Source organism: Octopus bimaculoides, chromosome 30 (genome assembly GCF_046866305.1).
Source record: "Octopus bimaculoides isolate indiv1 chromosome 30, ASM4686630v1, whole genome shotgun sequence".
In the NCBI taxonomy this organism is placed as follows: domain Eukaryota; kingdom Metazoa; phylum Mollusca; class Cephalopoda; order Octopoda; family Octopodidae; genus Octopus; species Octopus bimaculoides.
In genome coordinates, this window is record NC_142957.1 from 10116017 (window position 1) to 10136048 (window position 20032).

Here is a 20032-nt window from a genome sequence, read left to right on the forward strand (position 1 = left end):
TGACATTTGCATTTTTCGCTTTTTTTGTAGTCCTCCCTTTTCCCAAATTATTTCTTTCCATCCATCCAAGCTCCTCCATTTTGAAATCCTATCAACCTCTTTCCTACATTTACTCTTTCTCTCTCACTCTCTGTCTCTCTCTCTCTCTCTCTCTCTCTCTCTCTCTCTCTCTCTCCCTCTGTCTCTCTCTCAAAATATATTTGAGACTGGTCAGTTATTACATCGCATAGATTATATCACACTATCCAATGTTTTATGTCCACCGGTCCTTTCCGATACACATACCTTTCCCTGCCCACCAAGCACCTAAGTTTTCATACCAGATTGGTTTCTTGTCCCATAAGGCATGGTGTAACATCGCACAAACATGACACCAAAGCTGGACATGGACAAATTCTCCGGTTCCTTTCCATTTGAAATACTCGTTATAAAGAATATCGTTTTGATCAAGTTTATGCAGGTAAGCTGCTAATTCTTTGGCTGTCTTGAAATCCTCGTAGTGAATGTACGAATTCTCAGGTGCTACTTCACGGTAGTCGCCGGGATGGGCACCCATTACAATCGGAATAGTATTGTGTCTGGAATAGAAAAAAAATGTGAAAAATATATTAAATTCAAATTACGACAAACGTAAATAAACAAATGAAGTTTGCTTTTAGGAGCGTTAAGATGTCTTTTTAGAAAGTTAAAGAAGTGATTTTAAATTCTCAATCGCAGAATAATGCTAATAATATAGCCTGAACAGGATAAACTACCCCTATTTTGCAGAGAAAAGTGTAGGTGGCTAGCTGTGGACTTGAACTCACATCCCCGTGATTACATCTCACAATGCTTTGACCGATTAAGCTAAACTACCCACTACAAATTCCTCTGCAAATTAAGATATATAACTTTCTAAAAGACATCTCAACGCAGAGGAATTTGTAGTGGGTAGTTTAGCTTAACCGGTCAAAGCATTGTGAGATGTAATCACGGGGATGTGAGTTCGAGTCCACAGTTAGCCACCTACACTTTTCTCTGCAAAATAGGGATAGTTTATCCTGTTCAGGCTATATTATTAGCATTATTCTGCGATTGAGAATTTTAAAAAATCACTTAACTGTGAAAAATATAGTTTCTATAAACCATATTCAAAGGATAAATAAAGGTTCACATGAGTAAATTATAAATAAATCTTTATATAACCTATAGGCACAGGAGGGGCTGTATGGTAAGTAGCTTGTTTACCAACCACATGGTTCTGGGTTCAGTCCCACTGCATGGCATCTTGGGCAAGTGTCTTCTACTATAGCCTCAGGCCAACCAAAGCCTTGTGAGTGGATTTGGTAGACGGAAACTGAAAGAAGCCTGTCATATATATGTATATGTATATATATGTGTGTGTGTGTGTGTGTTTGTGTTTGTCCTCCCAACATCACTTGACAACTGATGCTGGTGTGTTTACGTCCCCCATAACTTAGCAGTTCGGCAATAGAGACGGATAGAATAAGTACTAGGCATCCAAAGAATAATTCCTGGGGTCGATTTGCTCATAACCCTCGACGTTGTAAGCGACGGAGTGCCAACAACAATTACGTAAATCCAACAAAACTTATTTGAATTGTGTAAACTCTAGTAGTTTAGTATGAAAGAATTAGCTAGTATAAATTTTATGTTGTAACTATCTACGACAAATTGCTTTACTACTAATTGTACTGTAAATATTAAATGTAAATAAATAAACCAATGTAGTAAATAATTTCTTTATTCACTGTTTCCAACCTGTTAATGAAATTTATTTCTGCAACAATGAAACTGTTTTTATAGCGGTGAAAAAGAACACAAACTTATTTATCTTCAACATACATGCATGTTTCAATATGTCTGTTTAAGTGTCTTGACGTATATATTTTCACTACGGTGTTAATGTAAGTTGAGTTAAGATTTATGTATAGTAATAATACTTATAATTAAGTTATAAGTGATGGGTTTATCAATATAGATTGCTACTCAAAAAATAAAATATATTTATTATCTATTCGAAGTTGAAACGATATAAATAAGATAAAACACCATGCTAAGAGTTGTAGCCATAATAGAAATATGACAAAGTTCTCACAGGTAGGTCACCCGCAGATTTGATGTTCTCCAGAAAGATTCCTCCTGTGTTTGACAAATTGTTGCTGAGTAGGAAATGGAACATAGAAAATTCGGGACGTAGAATGAAATTTTTTAACACAGGTGACAAAGTGTATTTTGAAATATATAAAAATGGAAAACAGGACTGGGAACAAAGTAATATAACTGGACATCTGGATAACGTGATGTACATGCTAAAATGCATAAGAAACCAAAATTAAGGTCTACTAGCCTGTAGTCCTTTCTACTCTCCTGTAGTCCTTTCTACTCTCTTGTAGTCCTTTCTACTCTCCTGTAGTCCTTTCTACTCTCCTGTAGTCCTTTCTACTCTCTTGTAGTCCTTTCTACTCTCCTGTAGTCCTTTCTACTCTCTTGTAGTCCTTTCTACTCTCTTGTAGTCCTTTCTACTCTCCTGTAGTCCTTTCTACTCTCTTGTAGTCCTTTCTACTCTCTTGTAGTCCTTTCTACTCTCCTGTAGTCCTTTCTACTCTCTTGTAGTCCTTTCTACTCTCCTGTAGTCCTTTCTACTCTCTTGTAGTCCTTTCTACTCTCCTGTAGTCCTTTCTACTCTCTTATAGTCCTTTCTACTCTCTTGTAGTCCTTTCTACTCTCCTGTAGTCCTTTCTACTCTCCTGTAGTCCTTTCTACTCTCCTGTAGTCCTTTCTACTCTCTTGTAGTCCTTTCTACTCTCCTGTAGTCCTTTCTACTCTCTTGTAGTCCTTTCTACTCTCTTGTAGTCCTTTCTACTCTCTTGTAGTCCTTTCTACTCTCTTGTAGTCCTTTCTACTCTCCTGTAGTCCTTTCTACTCTCTTGTAGTCCTTTCTACTCTCTTGTAGTCCTTTCTACTCTCTTGTAGTCCTTTCTACTCTCCTGTAGTCCTTTCTACTCTCTTGTAGTCCTTTCTACTCTCCTGTAGTCCTTTCTACTCTCCTCTAGTCCTTTCTACTCTCTTGTAGTCCTTTCTACTCTCCTGTAGTCCTTTCTACTCTCTTGTAGTCCTTTCTGCTCTCTTGTAGTCCTTTCTACTCTCTTGTAGTCCTTTCTACTCTCTTGTAGTCCTTTCTACTCTCCTGTAGTCCTTTCTACTCTCCTGTAGTCCTTTCTACTCTCTTGTAGTCCTTTCTACTCTCTTGTAGTCCTTTCTACTCTCCTGTAGTCCTTTCTACTCTCTTGTAGTCCTTTCTACTCTCTTGTAGTCCTTTCTACTCTCTTGTAGTCCTTTCTACTCTCCTGTAGTCCTTTCTACTCTCTTGTAGTCCTTTCTACTCTCTTGTAGTCCTTTCTACTCTCCTGTAGTCCTTTCTACTCTCTTGTAGTCCTTTCTACTCTCCTGTAGTCCTTTCTACTCTCTTGTAGTCCTTTCTACTCTCTTGTAGTCCTTTCTACTCTCTTGTAGTCCTTTCTACTCTCCTGTAGTCCTTTCTACTCTCTTGTAGTCCTTTCTACTCTCCTGTAGTCCTTTCTACTCTCTTGTAGTCCTTTCTACTCTCCTGTAGTCCTTTCTACTCTCCTGTAGTCCTTTCTACTCTCTTGTAGTCCTTTCTACTCTCTTGTAGTCCTTTGTACTCTCTTGTAGTCCTTTCTACTCTCCTGTAGTCCTTTCTACTCTCTTGTAGTCCTTTCTACTCTCTTGTAGTCCTTTCTACTCTCCTGTAGTCCTTTCTACTCTCTTGTAGTCCTTTCTACTCTCCTGTAGTCCTTTCTACTCTCTTGTAGTCCTTTCTACTCTCTTGTAGTCCTTTCTACTCTCCTGTAGTCCTTTCTACTCTCCTGTAGTCCTTTCTACTCTCTTGTAGTCCTTTCTACTCTCTTGTAGTCCTTTCTACTCTCCTGTAGTCCTTTCTACTCTCCTCTAGTCCTTTCTACTCTCTTGTAGTCCTTTCTACTCTCCTGTAGTCCTTTCTACTCTCTTGTAGTCCTTTCTGCTCTCTTGTAGTCCTTTCTACTCTCTTGTAGTCCTTTCTACTCTCTTGTAGTCCTTTCTACTCTCCTGTAGTCCTTTCTACTCTCCTGTAGTCCTTTCTACTCTCTTGTAGTCCTTTCTACTCTCTTGTAGTCCTTTCTACTCTCCTGTAGTCCTTTCTACTCTCTTGTAGTCCTTTCTACTCTCTTGTAGTCCTTTCTACTCTCTTGTAGTCCTTTCTACTCTCCTGTAGTCCTTTCTACTCTCTTGTAGTCCTTTCTACTCTCTTGTAGTCCTTTCTACTCTCCTGTAGTCCTTTCTACTCTCTTGTAGTCCTTTCTACTCTCCTGTAGTCCTTTCTACTCTCTTGTAGTCCTTTCTACTCTCTTGTAGTCCTTTCTACTCTCTTGTAGTCCTTTCTACTCTCCTGTAGTCCTTTCTACTCTCTTGTAGTCCTTTCTACTCTCCTGTAGTCCTTTCTACTCTCTTGTAGTCCTTTCTACTCTCCTGTAGTCCTTTCTACTCTCCTGTAGTCCTTTCTACTCTCTTGTAGTCCTTTGTACTCTCTTGTAGTCCTTTGTACTCTCTTGTAGTCCTTTCTACTCTCCTGTAGTCCTTTCTACTCTCTTGTAGTCCTTTCTACTCTCTTGTAGTCCTTTCTACTCTCCTGTAGTCCTTTCTACTCTCTTGTAGTCCTTTCTACTCTCCTGTAGTCCTTTCTACTCTCTTGTAGTCCTTTCTACTCTCTTGTAGTCCTTTCTACTCTCCTGTAGTCCTTTCTACTCTCCTGTAGTCCTTTCTACTCTCTTGTAGTCCTTTCTACTCTCTTGTAGTCCTTTCTACTCTCTTGTAGTCCTTTCTACTCTCCTGTAGTCCTTTCTACTCTCTTGTAGTCCTTTCTACTCTCCTGTAGTCCTTTCTACTCTCTTGTAGTCCTTTCTACTCTCTTGTAGTCCTTTCTACTCTCCTGTAGTCCTTTCTACTCTCCTGTAGTCCTTTCTACTCTCTTGTAGTCCTTTCTACTCTCTTGTAGTTCTTTCTACTCTCTTGTAGTCCTTTCTACTCTCTTGTAGTCCTTTCTACTCTCCTGTAGTCCTTTCTACTCTCCTGTAGTCCTTTCTACTCTCCTGTAGTCCTTTCTACTCTCTTGTAGTCCTTTCTACTCTCCTGTAGTCCTTTCTACTCTCCTGTAGTCCTTTCTACTCTCCTGTAGTCCTTTCTACTCTCTTGTAGTCCTTTCTACTCTCTTGTCTGGAGTGGGATCCTGGGTGTCCTATTCATCACATATCTACCTCTTTATTGCCCACAAGGGGCTACACACAGAGGGGACAAACAAGGACAGACAAACGGATTAAGTCGATTATATCGACCCCAGTGCGTAACTGGTACTTAATTTATTGACCCCGAAAGGATGAAAGGCAAAGTCAACCTCGGCGGAATTTGAACTCAGAATGCAGTGGCAGACGAAATATCACTAAGCATTTTGCCCGGTGCGCTAACGATTTTATTAAAAGGCATTTTAACCAATTGAAGAAAAGATATACCAAAAATCAAGAAAGGCGAGAAGAGCCAATGGGTATATGGTATGAGATGTTCGAGGTCTCAGAACCACAAGCAAAAGCAGAACTGACTTGTAGGTCAAACAGGAAAAGAAAACCTACAGAAATGATGGTAATTAACGCTACTAAAATTCTTTTACTTGTTTCAGTTATTTGACTGTGGCCATGCTGGAGCACCACCTTTAGTCGAGAAAATCGACCCCGGGACTCATTCTTTGGAAGCCTAGTACTTATTCTATCGGTTCTCTTTTTGCCTAACCGCTAAGTTACCGGGACGTAAATACACCAGCATCGGTTGTCAAGCGATGGTGGGGGGACAAACACAGACACACAAACACACATACATGTATATATATATATATATATATATATATATATATATATATATATATATATATATACATATATACGACGGGCTTCTTTCAGTTTCCATCTACCAAATCCACTCACAAGGCTTTGGTCGGCCCGAGGCTATAGTAGAAGACACTTGCCCAAGGTGCCACGCAGTGGGACTGAACCCGGAACCATGTGATTGGTGAGCAAGCTACTTACCACACAGCCACTCCTGCGGAAATAAAATTGATAAAAATAAAAGACAAAGCCAATCTCAAGTAGGGGAGATATTGTGTGGAAGTAGAACACCCCTGTTGGTTGACTCATAATGGACTGCGCCATAATATAGATGGACATATGCAGAGAGCCTTCTGGAGCTGAGTAAAGCCAAAAGTTGCGTATTGTCAAGGGGTACTACCAGTATCTTGAGCAGAACGATTTGCAAGGATTTATTATTATCCCGTTATATCGTACGTCGAAACAAACAAAAGAATTAATACATGACAGTTTATCTATCTATCTATCTGTCTTGGTCAATCCACAGGACGCCTCATTTAAACAGTTAGTGGTTGGCGTTAGGAAGGGCATCCAGCTGTAGAAACTCTGCCAAATTAGATTGGAGCCTGGTGTAGCCATCCGGTTTCACCAGTCCTCAGTCAAGTCGTCCAACCCATGCTAGCATGGAAAGCGGACGTTAAACGATGATGATTTCTCTCCCTCTTTCACATTTAACCAGTTAAATTTCTCTGCCCCTCTTTTTCTTTGTCTCCCATGTTCTATCTTTCTTTCTTCTCTCTCTCTCTCTCTCTGTAAAGTTAATGAAAGACAGTTCCAATAAACAATCGAAATATATAATAGAATAAAAACGCTACACTCATTATTGTGCATACATGTTGAAACATGCAAAGCACATACATATTGCTAGTGATTCATAAAAATTAAATTACGTTTGTCGTAATTTGAATTTAACATATGAGAGCGTCTCATAAAGTGAGATTTATATATCTTAATTTGCAGAGGAATTTGTAGTGGGTAGTTTAGCTTAATCGGTCAAAGCATCGTGAGATGTAATCACGGGGATGTGAGTTCGAGTCCACAGCTAGCCACCTACACTTTTCTCTGCAAAATAGGGGTAGTTTATCCTGTTCAGGCTATATTATTAGCATTATTCTGCGATTGAGAATTTAAAAAAAAAAAAAAAATCACTTCTTTAACTTTCTAACTACAGGGAATTTTGCAAAGATGAAAGCCATTTTAAAAACCCTACTTAATCTCATTAATTCAAATACAAGAACACTTATACATATTTAAAATTCAAGTACTTACTGCAATGCATTGATGAAAAATTTTTCCGTAATATAATCTCTACAATTGGAATTTTCAAATGCCAAGTAAAATTTATATTCATTCTGTAACATCTGGAAACAATTCCATTTGTCCCTTTTTTCACAAACTTTTGTACCACAATTACCATAAATATCCACCTGGATATATTTTCCGAGTTCCTTAGCATAGCCCATTCGATCGTTGCTAGGACAACAACTGGAAGTGAACCAAGCAACCTTCTTTGTTTTTCCCCTGGCATAATTTATGGATTGTGTTTTTTGTGTTACTGACTTTTTGAAATATTGAAATTTCCCATAAGGATATACAATGGTACTGTCCTGGCGATATGTAATCGTCCAATTGATTCTGTTCTCCAAGTGTTTAACCGATGGGTTGAAGTTAGGACATTCCTGGGTCATATATATCCATATCTGATTTGAGTGTTTCGGTTTTTCGGATATTCCTACTGTCTCATAAAAGAAAATCGCATCCACGCTATTTTGCTTCGCTTTGTCGTTTGTCACCAGACATTCATTGACTGGGCAGCCATATTCCAAGAAACTCTCTTGATTTTCTTTCAACGGTCTCAAATACTTTAAATTGTAGATCAATAATGTTTTAAACTTTTGTCGAATTTTGTCAGCAGCCTCTGACTGATTTGGGGCCACATTCCTTTTATCATTTCCCCGTTTTTGCTTTGCGGATAAGACATATTTTAGTTGAGCTGTCATACGGTCGTTATCAGATTGTTGTCCTGGTATAAGTAGAGATGAATAGCTTACGTAAGAAACAGGCTGCTGTATCCCAATAACTATATTTAGTTGTTCGCTGGATTTACATTGAAGAAGAAGAAAACAAATGTATGTGATTATTGTTATGAAAAAGACAAAGACCAAACATCTTCGGCCACAGATTTTCATTCTTTGCTTTGTGTGTGTTGCAAACAAATAATTTTCAATCAACTGTTTATGTAACACATTGCATTTGTTGATTGTGAAGGAGAGAAGAAATAAGAAAGAGAAAGAGAGATAGAAAGATAGATAATTGTGTGATATAGAAATTAAATGTAACAGCTCGGATAAGAAAATATATGTATATATGTATACCTGCCAAACGAGAAAAAAGACTTTCAGGTGCTGAATAGTATAGTTTACATATATAAATACAGAGATATGGTTTACACAGAATAGAAAGGCGGAGAAAATTCAAGGAGAGGATATAAGGTGTTGTAAGTCCAACGGTTGTCAAAGAAGTTCAAAAGTAGAATGATTGGATGTGGAGAGCAAGTGGTGTGATAGTAGAAATGGAGAGTTGGTAGGTGACATTAACACACCCACCCCCAATAGGGGCCTAATCTTGGGGTTAGTAGCCCGGGCATATGGCGTAGTGGTTAAGAGCGCGGGCTACTAACCCCAAGATTCCGAGTTCGATTCACGGCATCGACCTGATTAATAATAGTAATAATAATAATAATAATAATAATAATAATAATATAATAATAGTAACATCGTTAGGAATGAGAACCCAGGTTCGAAATTTCCCCAAGACACCTGACGAAGGCTGGAGGGTGTATCAGCCGAAACGTTGTGTTAACAACAAACAAGATGAGGACCAATATCCGTCAAATGTAAAATAATGTACATAATTCCTCATCTCTTAAATATAGAACTGAAATATCTACCATAGTTTTTTATCACTCTCTCCTCCCTCCCTCCCTCCTTCTCTTGCTCTTATCCCTAGCTAGGTCACTCTATATCTGTTTACTGTCTGACTTCTTTCTTATTAACTCGTTCTCTCCCTCTCTCACTGGGTAACCATGTTTCTCCTCTACAGCAGCAAACCTGTTTCTACCCTCATACTTGACCAATTTCTCTCCCTTCTCTTGCTCCCCCCCCCCTTCTAGGTAACCATGTATCTCCTTTATAGCAGCACACTTGTTCCTGCCCTCTCTCTCTTTCTCTATCTCTCTCTTTCTCTATCTCTCTCTTTCTCTATCTCTCTCTTTCTCTATCTCTCTCTTTCTCTATCTCTCTCTGGCCAGGTAACCGTGTACCTCCTCTAAAGCAAGACACCTGCTTCTGTCGCTCTAACCTTTCATCGTGTGACACAAGATCCCCTCCTCCCATGCCCCTCCATTCTCAAAGGTTCCTAGTCTTGCAAAGTTATTTGGTGATTGTGCTGGTGCTGGTGCCATGTAAAAGGCATCCCGTCCACACTGTGAAGTGGTGGGCATTTGGAAGGGCATCCAGCTGTCAAAACGATGCCAAAACTAACATCACCTGTGCTGGTGCCATGTAAAAGGCATCCATTCCACACTGCTTAGTGGTGGGCATTTGGAAGGGCATCCAGCTGTAAAAACCATGCCAAAACTAACCTCACCTGTGCTGGTGCCATGTAAAAGGCATCCAGTCCACACTGCGAAGTGGTGGGCATTTGGAAGGGTATTTATCTGTAAAAACCATGCCAAAACTAACCTCACCTTTTATATTTTCTGTAGTTTGTTATGTTTCATTTTAAACATTGTTCTTACTGTGGTGTCTTTTACCCCCACCCACCCCTTTTTTTTTACTCTATTTTCTTCTCTTCCATATTCTTCAAACATTTTCCGGCCACAAATTTGATCTTATTGTTTATTGTTCTTTACTTTCCTCTCTGTGGTTAAATTTCTATGTATCCTCTCCAGTTGACACAGTTTCTCTGATATTTCAGATGACCAGAAGACATTGGCAGTAAAGAATACTTCAGTGGTCAGAATCAATGTTTACCATCTTTTAATGGAACAGATATCATTTGGAATATGTAAACACATGATGGAATTACTGTGGATTCTTTCCTCTGCGTGAGACTATTAGCAAAATATCTCTGCTTCACTGTCTGGAATATTTTGAAGATGACATGGTATTCTAATTAAACTTGGATTACAAACAGAAGATTAAGGAAATATAAGAGAATGAATATTTGTTAATAAAAGAAATTTAGTTCAGAAAAAATAAAACATCTGAAGATTGTGGTAAGAGAAAGAAAATGATGGAAGATGAATTCTGTGAAGGCAATGTTAAATGTAAATCAGAGGTTGAAAATAATGATTTTCTTGATGAGATGCCAAAAGATGGAGGAAAAAATTCCTATCATTGTCATATTTGTAAAATGTCATTCTCTCGAGAAAGTAAACTCATTGTTCACAAACGTATACATACAGGAGAGAAACCATTTGACTGTAACATTTGTGGTAAATCATTCTCTGAAGCAGGTAACTTAACTAAACACAAACTCATTCATACAGTACAGAGATTGTATCAGTGTGATATCTGTGGTAAACCACTCACTCGTAGTAGTGACTTAACTAAACACATACGTATTCATACAGGAGAGAGACCATATCACTGCGATATCTGTGGTAAATCATTCTCTCAAAGTGATCACTTAACTAAACACATACGTATTCATACAGGAGAGAAGCCATATCACTGTGATATCTGTGGTAAATCATTCTCTGAAGTAAGTAATGTAACCACACACAGATACACTCACACGGGAGAGAAGCCATATCACTGCGATGTCTGTGGTAAATCATTTTCTCAAAACGATCACTTAACTAGACACAAACTTGTCCATACAGGAGAGAAGTACTGTCACTGTGATATCTGTGGTAAATCATTTTCTCGACGTGATCAGTTAACTAAACATGAATGCATTCATACAGGTGAGAAGCCACATCACTGCAATATCTGTGGCAAATCCTTTGGTGAGAAAGGTACTTTAATTACACATGTGTACAGTCATACAGGAGAGAAGCCATATCGATGTGATACCTGTGGCAAATCGTATTCTCAAAATGCTCACTTAATTAGACACAAACATATGCATACAGGAGAGAGGCCATTTTGGTGTGATATTTGTGGTAAAACTTTTTCCACAAACATTAACTTAAATGAAGACAAACATATTCACACAGGTGAAAAGCCATATTGCTGCAATCATCATCATCATCATCATCATCGTTTAACATCCGCTTTCCATGCTAGCATGGGTTGGACGATTTGACTGAGGACTGGTGAAGCCGGATGGCAACACCAGGCTCCAATCTAATTTGGCAGAGTTTCTACAGCTGGATGCCCTTCCTAACGCCAACCACTCCGAGAGTGTAGTGGGTGCTTTTACGTGTCACCCGCATGAAAACGGCCACGCTCGAAATGGTGTCTTTTATGTGCCACCCGCACAAGCCAGTCCAGGGGCACTGGCAACGATCTCACTCGAAAATCCTATGGGAGCCAGTCAGGCGGTACTGGCAACGGCCACGCTCAAAATGGTGCATCTCATGTGCCACCCGCACAAGAACCAGTCCAGGGGCACTGGCAACGATCTTGCAATGTCTGTAGCAAATCATTTGCTGCAAAAGGTAATTTAATTACACATATTTACATACATACAGGGAAAAAACCATATCGCTGTAATATCTGTGGTAAATCATTTTCTCAAAACGCTCAATTACACACAAAAACATTCATACAGGAGAGAAGCCATATCACTGTGATATCTGTGGTAAATCATTCTCTCGAAATGCTAACTTAACTAAACACAAAGTTGTTCATACAGGAGAGAAGTCCTGTCACTAATACATGTGGTAAATCATTCTTTTTAAGCAATCATATTCATACAGGAGAGAAGCCATTTGAATGTGATATCTGTGGTAAATCATTTTCTATAATAAGTAACTCAGCTAAACACGAATGCATTCATACAGAAAAGGAACCATATAACTGTGACATCTGTAGTAAATCATTCTCTCGGAGTGATCACTTGACTATACACAAACACGTCCATACAGGAGAGAGAAATCATATTACTGTGATATCTTTTGTTTAACCATTCTCTGGCTATGATCAGTTCACTAAATACAAATCTATTCATACAGGAGAGAAATCATATCACTGTGATATCTGTGGTAAATCATTCTCTGAAAGAAGTAACTTAACTACACACAAACGTATTCATACAGGAGAAAAACTCCATCACTATAATGTCTGTGGTAAATCGTTCTCTCGGAACGATCACTTAATTACACACAAACGTATTCATACAGGAGAGAAACTCTATCACTGTGATGTGTGTGATAAATCATTTTCTCTAAAAGGTAGCTTAGACAAACACAAACGTATTCATACAGGAGAGGAACCACATCACTAACAGTTGTGGGGAATCATTCTCTTGAAATAATCAGTCAACTAAACACAAATCCATTCATACAGGAGAGAAATCTATATATATAAAAATGAGAATGTGTGTGTGTGTGTGTGTGTTTCCCTAAAACTCGAGAACTACGCAACCAATTTCATTCAAATTTTACAGATGCCTTACTTAGGGTTCCAGTTGTGTTTTAGTCAAAAAAAATTTTAACTTCTTGCATAGTTCGAGCCCACAGCAACATAATATCTCCTCCACTATTTAAGTATTACGTGTCAAAAGTGAAACAAAAACACTGAAGTCAAATACTTTCACTTTAAAAATGAAACTATTCCACTAACTGAAACAATCACATTTCGATACTGTAGTGACAGATACTTTCACTTTAATGTTTTCAGAGAGAGAGATGTATATGTATACATATAGATGTATATGTACACGTATATGTATAGATATATATAGAGATAGCTGTACATGTAATATGTACACATATATACATGCATACAGATATCTATACATATATACACTCACACATACACACAAACGCACACATTAGTCATTTGTTTTTTTATCCAAAACTACGTAAAAAGTACTGAATGGATCTTTATGAAATTTAGAAATTATATTCAATGCATAATGGCCATAACCACCATGAAAATTCATATATTTTTGATGTTGATGGAATTTTAACCATACAGATTACACACAAATAAAGTAATATTTCTAAAATTTCTTCTTAGAAGTCACAAAGACCCCTTCATGGGGACTTCACACCCACAATTTAGTCATTTTTCCTAAGAAAAGACGAATACAGTTGTACTATTGGAACCTATAGGGTCACCCGAACATAACAGATGAGCATTATTTGTAATTCAACGGTTCAACAGTGTAAGACTATCTTTTCAGATATACTTACATTATGATTTCTGCAATGTGGTGCATAGATTGTCAAGAAAATGAGACGCATCTTTGCCTCCACTTTTTATTATCACTGGGTCACACATAGTCCCCAGTTGGTAACATTGATTTCAAGGCCTTCCCAGATGAGTGACTGGTTGTTCTAAGACATTTATTGATTGTAAATTTTTTCTGCAGTTACCTATCGGTAGAGTGGTCATTTGCAAACTCCAGAGGCGACACTTTCATTTCCCTTTACTCCAAACGTCACACGTTCTTATTTCAATTGGGTCATGCCCTTCCAGATGCTATAGATCCGTAATGCATCTTACAGCTGTGCCTGTCACCTGTATGGTGAGGAATCCTACATTGGGGAGTAATAACGACTACGCTCGGGTAGCCGACTGTTTATCGTGATCATTCGCCTTTTGGTTTCCTGTAGCTTTACTCTCTTTTACAAACCCAGTGAACATATATATATATTTCCTATTTCAAAGAAATTCAAACAATACATATTACACCCAAGTTAAAAACATTCCCAACAAATCAACTTCTCTGCTTGACATTAACACACCCACCCCCAATAGGGGCCTTAACTTCTACATTTTTCAGCTCCAAGAGCTCTGAAATTTTGGAATATGTGCATAAAGATTAATAGTATGGGATACATGTCTCATGATTAGAATTTTTTTAGGGTGTGTAAAGAGGGAAAGGACCCTCATGTGCAATTTTGATGAAATTCGAATCATATCTATTCCAGTTCCTTACAGGAAATATAAGAGAAAAGTCTCATCCTTCAATTGCATGTAACACGGGCAACGCCGGGTATCTCTGCTAGTCTATAATAAATCATTCTCTCAAAATGGTAACTAAGTTATACATAAGTATATTTTTACAGGGGAGAAGCCATATCACTATGATATCTGTGATAAATCATTCCCCAAAAGATAATTGATTACACATGTAATGTATTCATACAAGTGAGTATGCTATCATAATTTTATCTTACAAATAATAAAACGCAATGCATGTCCTGTTTGTGACGCTAATAGAAGAAGACTAAAACAACGAACTGAGTGGGAGTGAGTAACAGCCAGATGCTAAATGCAGACAAACTGCAGTAAAAGGTTTCGCTCTGAAGTTGCAGGTATTTTAATCGAAATAAAACTGTACCTTTTCATTGTAAATTGTATTTAGTATCATTTTCCCACACACACATGTAAATATATAATAAATTAAATATTAAACTGTTTTGTTTTCGGAATTTTATTATTTCTTTTTCCACATAAAGAATAACATATTTTACAAGTTTCATCAATTCAAGAAATGTAAAAAACCATGCATGCACGCACACACGTTCACACAGGCATACATATATATGCATAGGTATCATCCTCCTCCTCCTCATCATCATTGTTTAACGTCCGCTTTCCATGCTAGCATGGGTTGGACGATTTGAGTGAGGACTGGTGAAACCAGATGGCTACACCAGGCTCCAATCTGATTTGGCAGAGTTTCTACAGCTGGATGCCCTTCCTAACGCCAACCACTCCGAGAGTGTAGTGGGTGCTTTTACGTGCCACCGGCACGAGGGCCAGTCAGGCGGTACTGGCATCGGCCACGCTCGAAATGGTGGGGGTTTCAAATCTGTGCCAGGTATTATAGGGGATCTTATTTAACATTTTCAATTTTTTCCCTAGCGATAAAAAAAAAAGTGAAGAATTTTCGTAAGACACCCTAGTGCAGGCCCTGGGTGATATTGAACCCTGCCCAGGATGTTATTGGTGTCTACATATGCCTTTACCCACAAGACCACTGAGACACCAACAGAAAAGCAATTAAAAAAAAAAAAAAATAATAATTTCAAACTGGGTAGGAATTGAAACCTAGACCACCATATAACAGACAAAGTGACTTTTACCAACAATTTTAATCTAAGTTTTCCTTGACACTAAAAAACTTGTTTTTAAAAATCATTTTTTAAAATTTTGGCTTCAAAAGACTATTGGTGATTTCAGGCTTATTTCTAGCACAATTTATGAACTTTGTAACATTTTCGTTATTGGTGCGAAATTCCTTTCAATTTTTAGCAATTATTTTGCCACTTTAGAGACATCGAAACTAAATTCTCAGGTACTGGCATGTTGTATAAGATTTGATGTCGCTTAAGAGTCAAATTTCTGCAAGGATTTGATGCCGCATATTAGCCAAAATCCAAAAATTTTGACTTCAAAAAACTATTGGTGATTTCAGGCTTATTTCTAGCACAGTTTATGAACTTTGTGTCTCTCTGTATATTAAGATATATATATATATATATATATATATAAATAAATGTATAATATATAAATACACACACACACATGCAAACACACACAAACATACATATGTAAATTATATATATATAAATAATATATATATAATATATAATATATATATATATATGTACGTATTATATATATGTATATATATATATATATATATACGGTTTAGATATAGATTCAAGGCTTGAATATGGTACTTATGCGAAGGCACCCGAATATCACATCCCAAAAGGATCGGTGATTAAAATCAAACAATAAGCAACACGGATTTCAAAAGTGATTGCAGTACGCACGTTTCATGCTACTTCAATTTATTTAAGTAATGTGAGCATTACCTTAAATGCAATATGAAGAGCAATCTTCAGCTGCACGAAAAAATGTAGAAAGAAAGTAGAAAAAAAGACATATTACAAATGTGGCAACATATTAAAACCAAGTGGGAGAGAGCAGAGGAAGAATATATAAGTCCATCTTGACATAGCAGGGTCTATCAGGCTAGCCTGATAGCCTGATAGACCCTGCTATGTCAAGATGGACTTATATATTCTTCCTCTGCTCTCTCCCACTTGGTTTTACTATGTTGCCACATTTGTAATATGTCTTTTTTTCTACATTTTTTCGTGCAGCTGAAGATTGCTCTTCATATTGCATTTAAGGTAATGCTCACATTACTTAAATAAATTGAAGTAGCATGAAACGTGCATACTGCAATCACTTTTGAAATCTGTGTTGCTTATTATTTGATATATATATATATATATATATATATATATATATATATATATATATATATGTAAAAGTCAGTAAATAGTGGGGTTGTGTTATGTATATATCTTTATATACAGAGAGACAGAGAGAGAGAGAGAGAGTGAGAAAAAGAGAAAGAAAGAAAGAGAGAAAGAGAAAGAATGATACTAGTCTTATCAGCCAAAATCCAAAGATTTTGACTTCAAAAAACTATTGGTGATTTCAGGCTTATTTCTAGCAATTTATGAACTTTGTGTCTCTGGGTCTTTCTGTATATAATGATATATATATATATATATATAAATAAATGTATAATATATAAATGCACACACACACACGCAAACACACACATGTATATATATATTTTTTGGGACTGTCACATTTTGAGTTTTTATTAAACTATAAATTTAAACTAGATCTAAATAAACAACCCCTGTTAAAAATATTCTGGCAAGAATCGGCAAGAAATTTAACATCCCAAAGAAACTTAATTTCGGTAGAAAGTCTATTTTTCAAACTTTTTTTAAAAATTAAATGTCGAAATCCGATGTGGAAAAGTCGGTCCAATTGGTTCAAGGCCGCCCCTGTCTATATATATACATATATATATGTATTTTTTGGGACTGTCACATGAAGTTGACTGTATACAACTACTTTATATATATAAATATACAAATTAATTATCAATTATCAATATAGGGCGTCGTTTAAAAAAGATTTTCGCTGCTCTTTCTAGCAAATTAAAACAATAACATACACATTGAACAAAGCGGTCGCTGAGGTATAAAGGGAAATAACTCTCAAATGTAGGGTTATTTCCCTTTATACCTCAGCGACCGTTTTGTTCAACGTGTGTGTTATTGTTTTAATTTGCTAGAAAGAGCAGCGAAAATATTTTTTAAACGACGCCCTATATTGATAATTTATGATTGATATATATATTTATATATATAAAGTAGTTGTATACAGTCAACTTAATGTGACAGTCCCAAAATATATATATATATATGTATATATATAGACAGGGCCGGCCTTGAACCAATTGGACCGACTTTTCCACATCGGATTTCGACATTTAATTTTTAAAAAAAGTTTGAAAAATAGACTTTCTACCGAAATTAAGTTTCTTTCGGATGTTAAATTTCTTGCCGATTCTTGCCAGAATATTTTTAACAGGGGTTGTTTATTTAGATCTAGTTTAAATTTATAGTTTAATAAAAACTCAAAATGTGACAGTCCCAAAATATATATATATACATGTGTGTGTTTGCGTGTGTGTCTGTGTATTTATATATTATATATTTATTTATATATATATATATATATATATATATATATCTTTATATACAGAGAGACCCAGAGACACAAAGTTCATAAATTGTGCTAGAAATAAGCCTGAAATCACCAATAGTCTTTTGAAGTCAAAATTTTGGGATTTTGGCTAATAAGACTAGTATCATTCTTTCTCTTTCTCTCTCTCTTTCTTTCTCTCTTTCCCACTCTCTCAGACAAACCTATCCAACCCATGAGCCTGGGGAAGAAGAGGTGATGAGGAAGACATGGAAAGGTAGGCACACTCTTATATATATATATATATATATACACACACACATTTAGGCATACATACATACACACACACACACATGCATGCAGACTTACACATATATGGAGTCATACAGACACACACCAATAAACACATACACACTGATAGATTCATAATACACACACACACACACACACACATCTAGGTATACAGACGTGCACACAAAGGCATACATACACACAAAGGCATACATACACACAGACACTGCTAGATTCATAATATATACACACACATCTAGGCATAAACTGATGTTCATAGACACACAAATATTCAGACATGAAGACCTACAAACACACTGCTAGATTCATATTATATTCACACATATGGAGACATACAGATACACGCACACTACTATATTCATAATATATACATACATACACTCCTTGCTTCTTAATATATACACACAAGCACATACATACACACACCTACAAACATATGGAGACACACAAGACAAATAAATACATATTGCTAGATTCATAATATATACACACATATGGAGACGTACAGACACTCACACTACTAGATTCATAATATATACACACACAAACTGATGTTCATAGACACACAAATATTCAGACATGAAGATCTACAAACAAACTGCTAGATTCATAATATATTCACACCTACACACATATGGAGACATACACACACTGCTAGATTTGTAATATATACACACACACACTAATGTTCATAGACACATGTGGAGACATACACTACTAGATTCATAATATATATAGACAAACACGGAGACATACAGACACACTACTAGATTCTTAATATATACACACATATACATACTGCTAGATTCATAATATATACACACAAGCACATACATACACTGCTAGATTCATAATATATACATACATACACACTGATGTTCATAGACACATGGAGACATACAGACAGATTCATAATATATACATACTGCTAGATTCATAATATATACACACAAGCACATACATACATTACTAGATTCATAATATATACACAGACAAAGAGGCCCACAACCACACATACAAAATACTTTTCCACATCGGATTTCGACATTTAATTTTTTAAAAAAAGTAAAAAAAAACATACTTTCTACCGAAATTAAGTTTCTTTCGGATGTTAAATTTCTTCCCGACTTTTGCCAGAATATTTTTAACAGGGGTTGTTTGTTTAGATCTAGTTTAAATTTATGGTTTAATAAAAACTCAACTCGATTTTGGTGAGAAATAATGTTTTTCCTTAGATTATATCGAAAATGTGGTGTAAAACATTTTCTCTCCCTTTTAAATGAATTCAAAGGTAGCCGGTCCTCGACGCGCTTGTTTAGTATGCTAGAAATAGCAGTTATTAGGCGTATAAAAAAAAACAGCCACTACTCTGATCTCCTTATACGCAACCAATGGAGAAAAAAGTCCTTTGCAGTAATACTAGGAGCAGAGATTAGTTGATGACACACGGAAAAAAAAAAAAAAGAAAACATGGAAAATATATAACTCTGAGGTGAGTGGGGATGGATTCCCGTGGGCCCCTACCACTCCGATTTCGGTGGGAAAAAGTCATTTGCGGTATATTAGGAGAGGAGATTAGTTGATAGCACAAGACAAAAGAAAAAAACTAGGGAAAAAACATTATTTCTCACCAAGATCGAGTTGTGTGTTATTAAACTATAAATTTAAACTAGATCTAAATAAACAACCCCTGTTAAAAATATTCTGGCAAAAGTCGGGAAGAAATTTAACATCCGAAAGAAACTTAATTTCGGTAGAAATTATGTTTTTTTTTACTTTTTTTTAAGAATTTAATGTCGAAATCCGATGTGGAAAAGTCAGTCCAATTGGTTCAAGGCCGCCCCTGTCTATATATATACATATATATATATATTTTTTGAGACTGTCACATTAAGTTGACTGTATACAACTACTTTATATATATAAATATACAAATTAATTATCAATTATCAACATAGGGCGTCGTTTGAAAAAGATTTTCGCTGCTCTTTCTAGCAAATTAAAACAATAACACACGCATTGAACAAAGCGGTCGCT

General features: G+C 36.5%; 3 protein-coding genes across 6 annotated transcripts in view; 2 read left to right on the top strand and 1 right to left on the bottom strand.

Moving 5' to 3' along the window:
• The window catches only part of LOC106876521 (uncharacterized), a 98292-nt gene extending 83720 nt beyond the window's left edge, over positions 1-14572 (top strand). For all 4 annotated transcript variants that reach the window (XM_089345888.1, XM_089345887.1, XM_089345890.1 and 1 more), the window contains one exon: positions 9951-14572. In XM_089345888.1, the coding sequence (XP_089202014.1) occupies positions 9951-10084 (134 nt within the window). In that variant the 3' untranslated portion in view covers positions 10085-14572. The remainder of the gene's footprint in view (positions 1-9950) is intronic.
• Positions 114-8297, bottom strand: LOC106876522 (core alpha-(1,3)-fucosyltransferase). The gene is made up of 2 exons (XM_014925105.3): positions 7242-8297; positions 114-578 (listed from the first exon to the last, which is right to left on the bottom strand). Exons 1-2 carry the CDS (start codon positions 8159-8161, stop codon positions 254-256), a joined length of 1245 nt encoding a protein of 414 aa, XP_014780591.2. The 5' UTR covers positions 8162-8297; the 3' UTR covers positions 114-253.
• LOC149130193 (uncharacterized) lies at positions 10266-11285 on the top strand. Its single transcript, XM_089345891.1, has one exon. The coding sequence runs from the start codon at positions 10266-10268 to the stop codon at positions 11283-11285; it is 1020 nt and encodes a 339-aa protein (XP_089202017.1).
• Positions 14573-20032: the final 5460 nt, after the last annotated feature.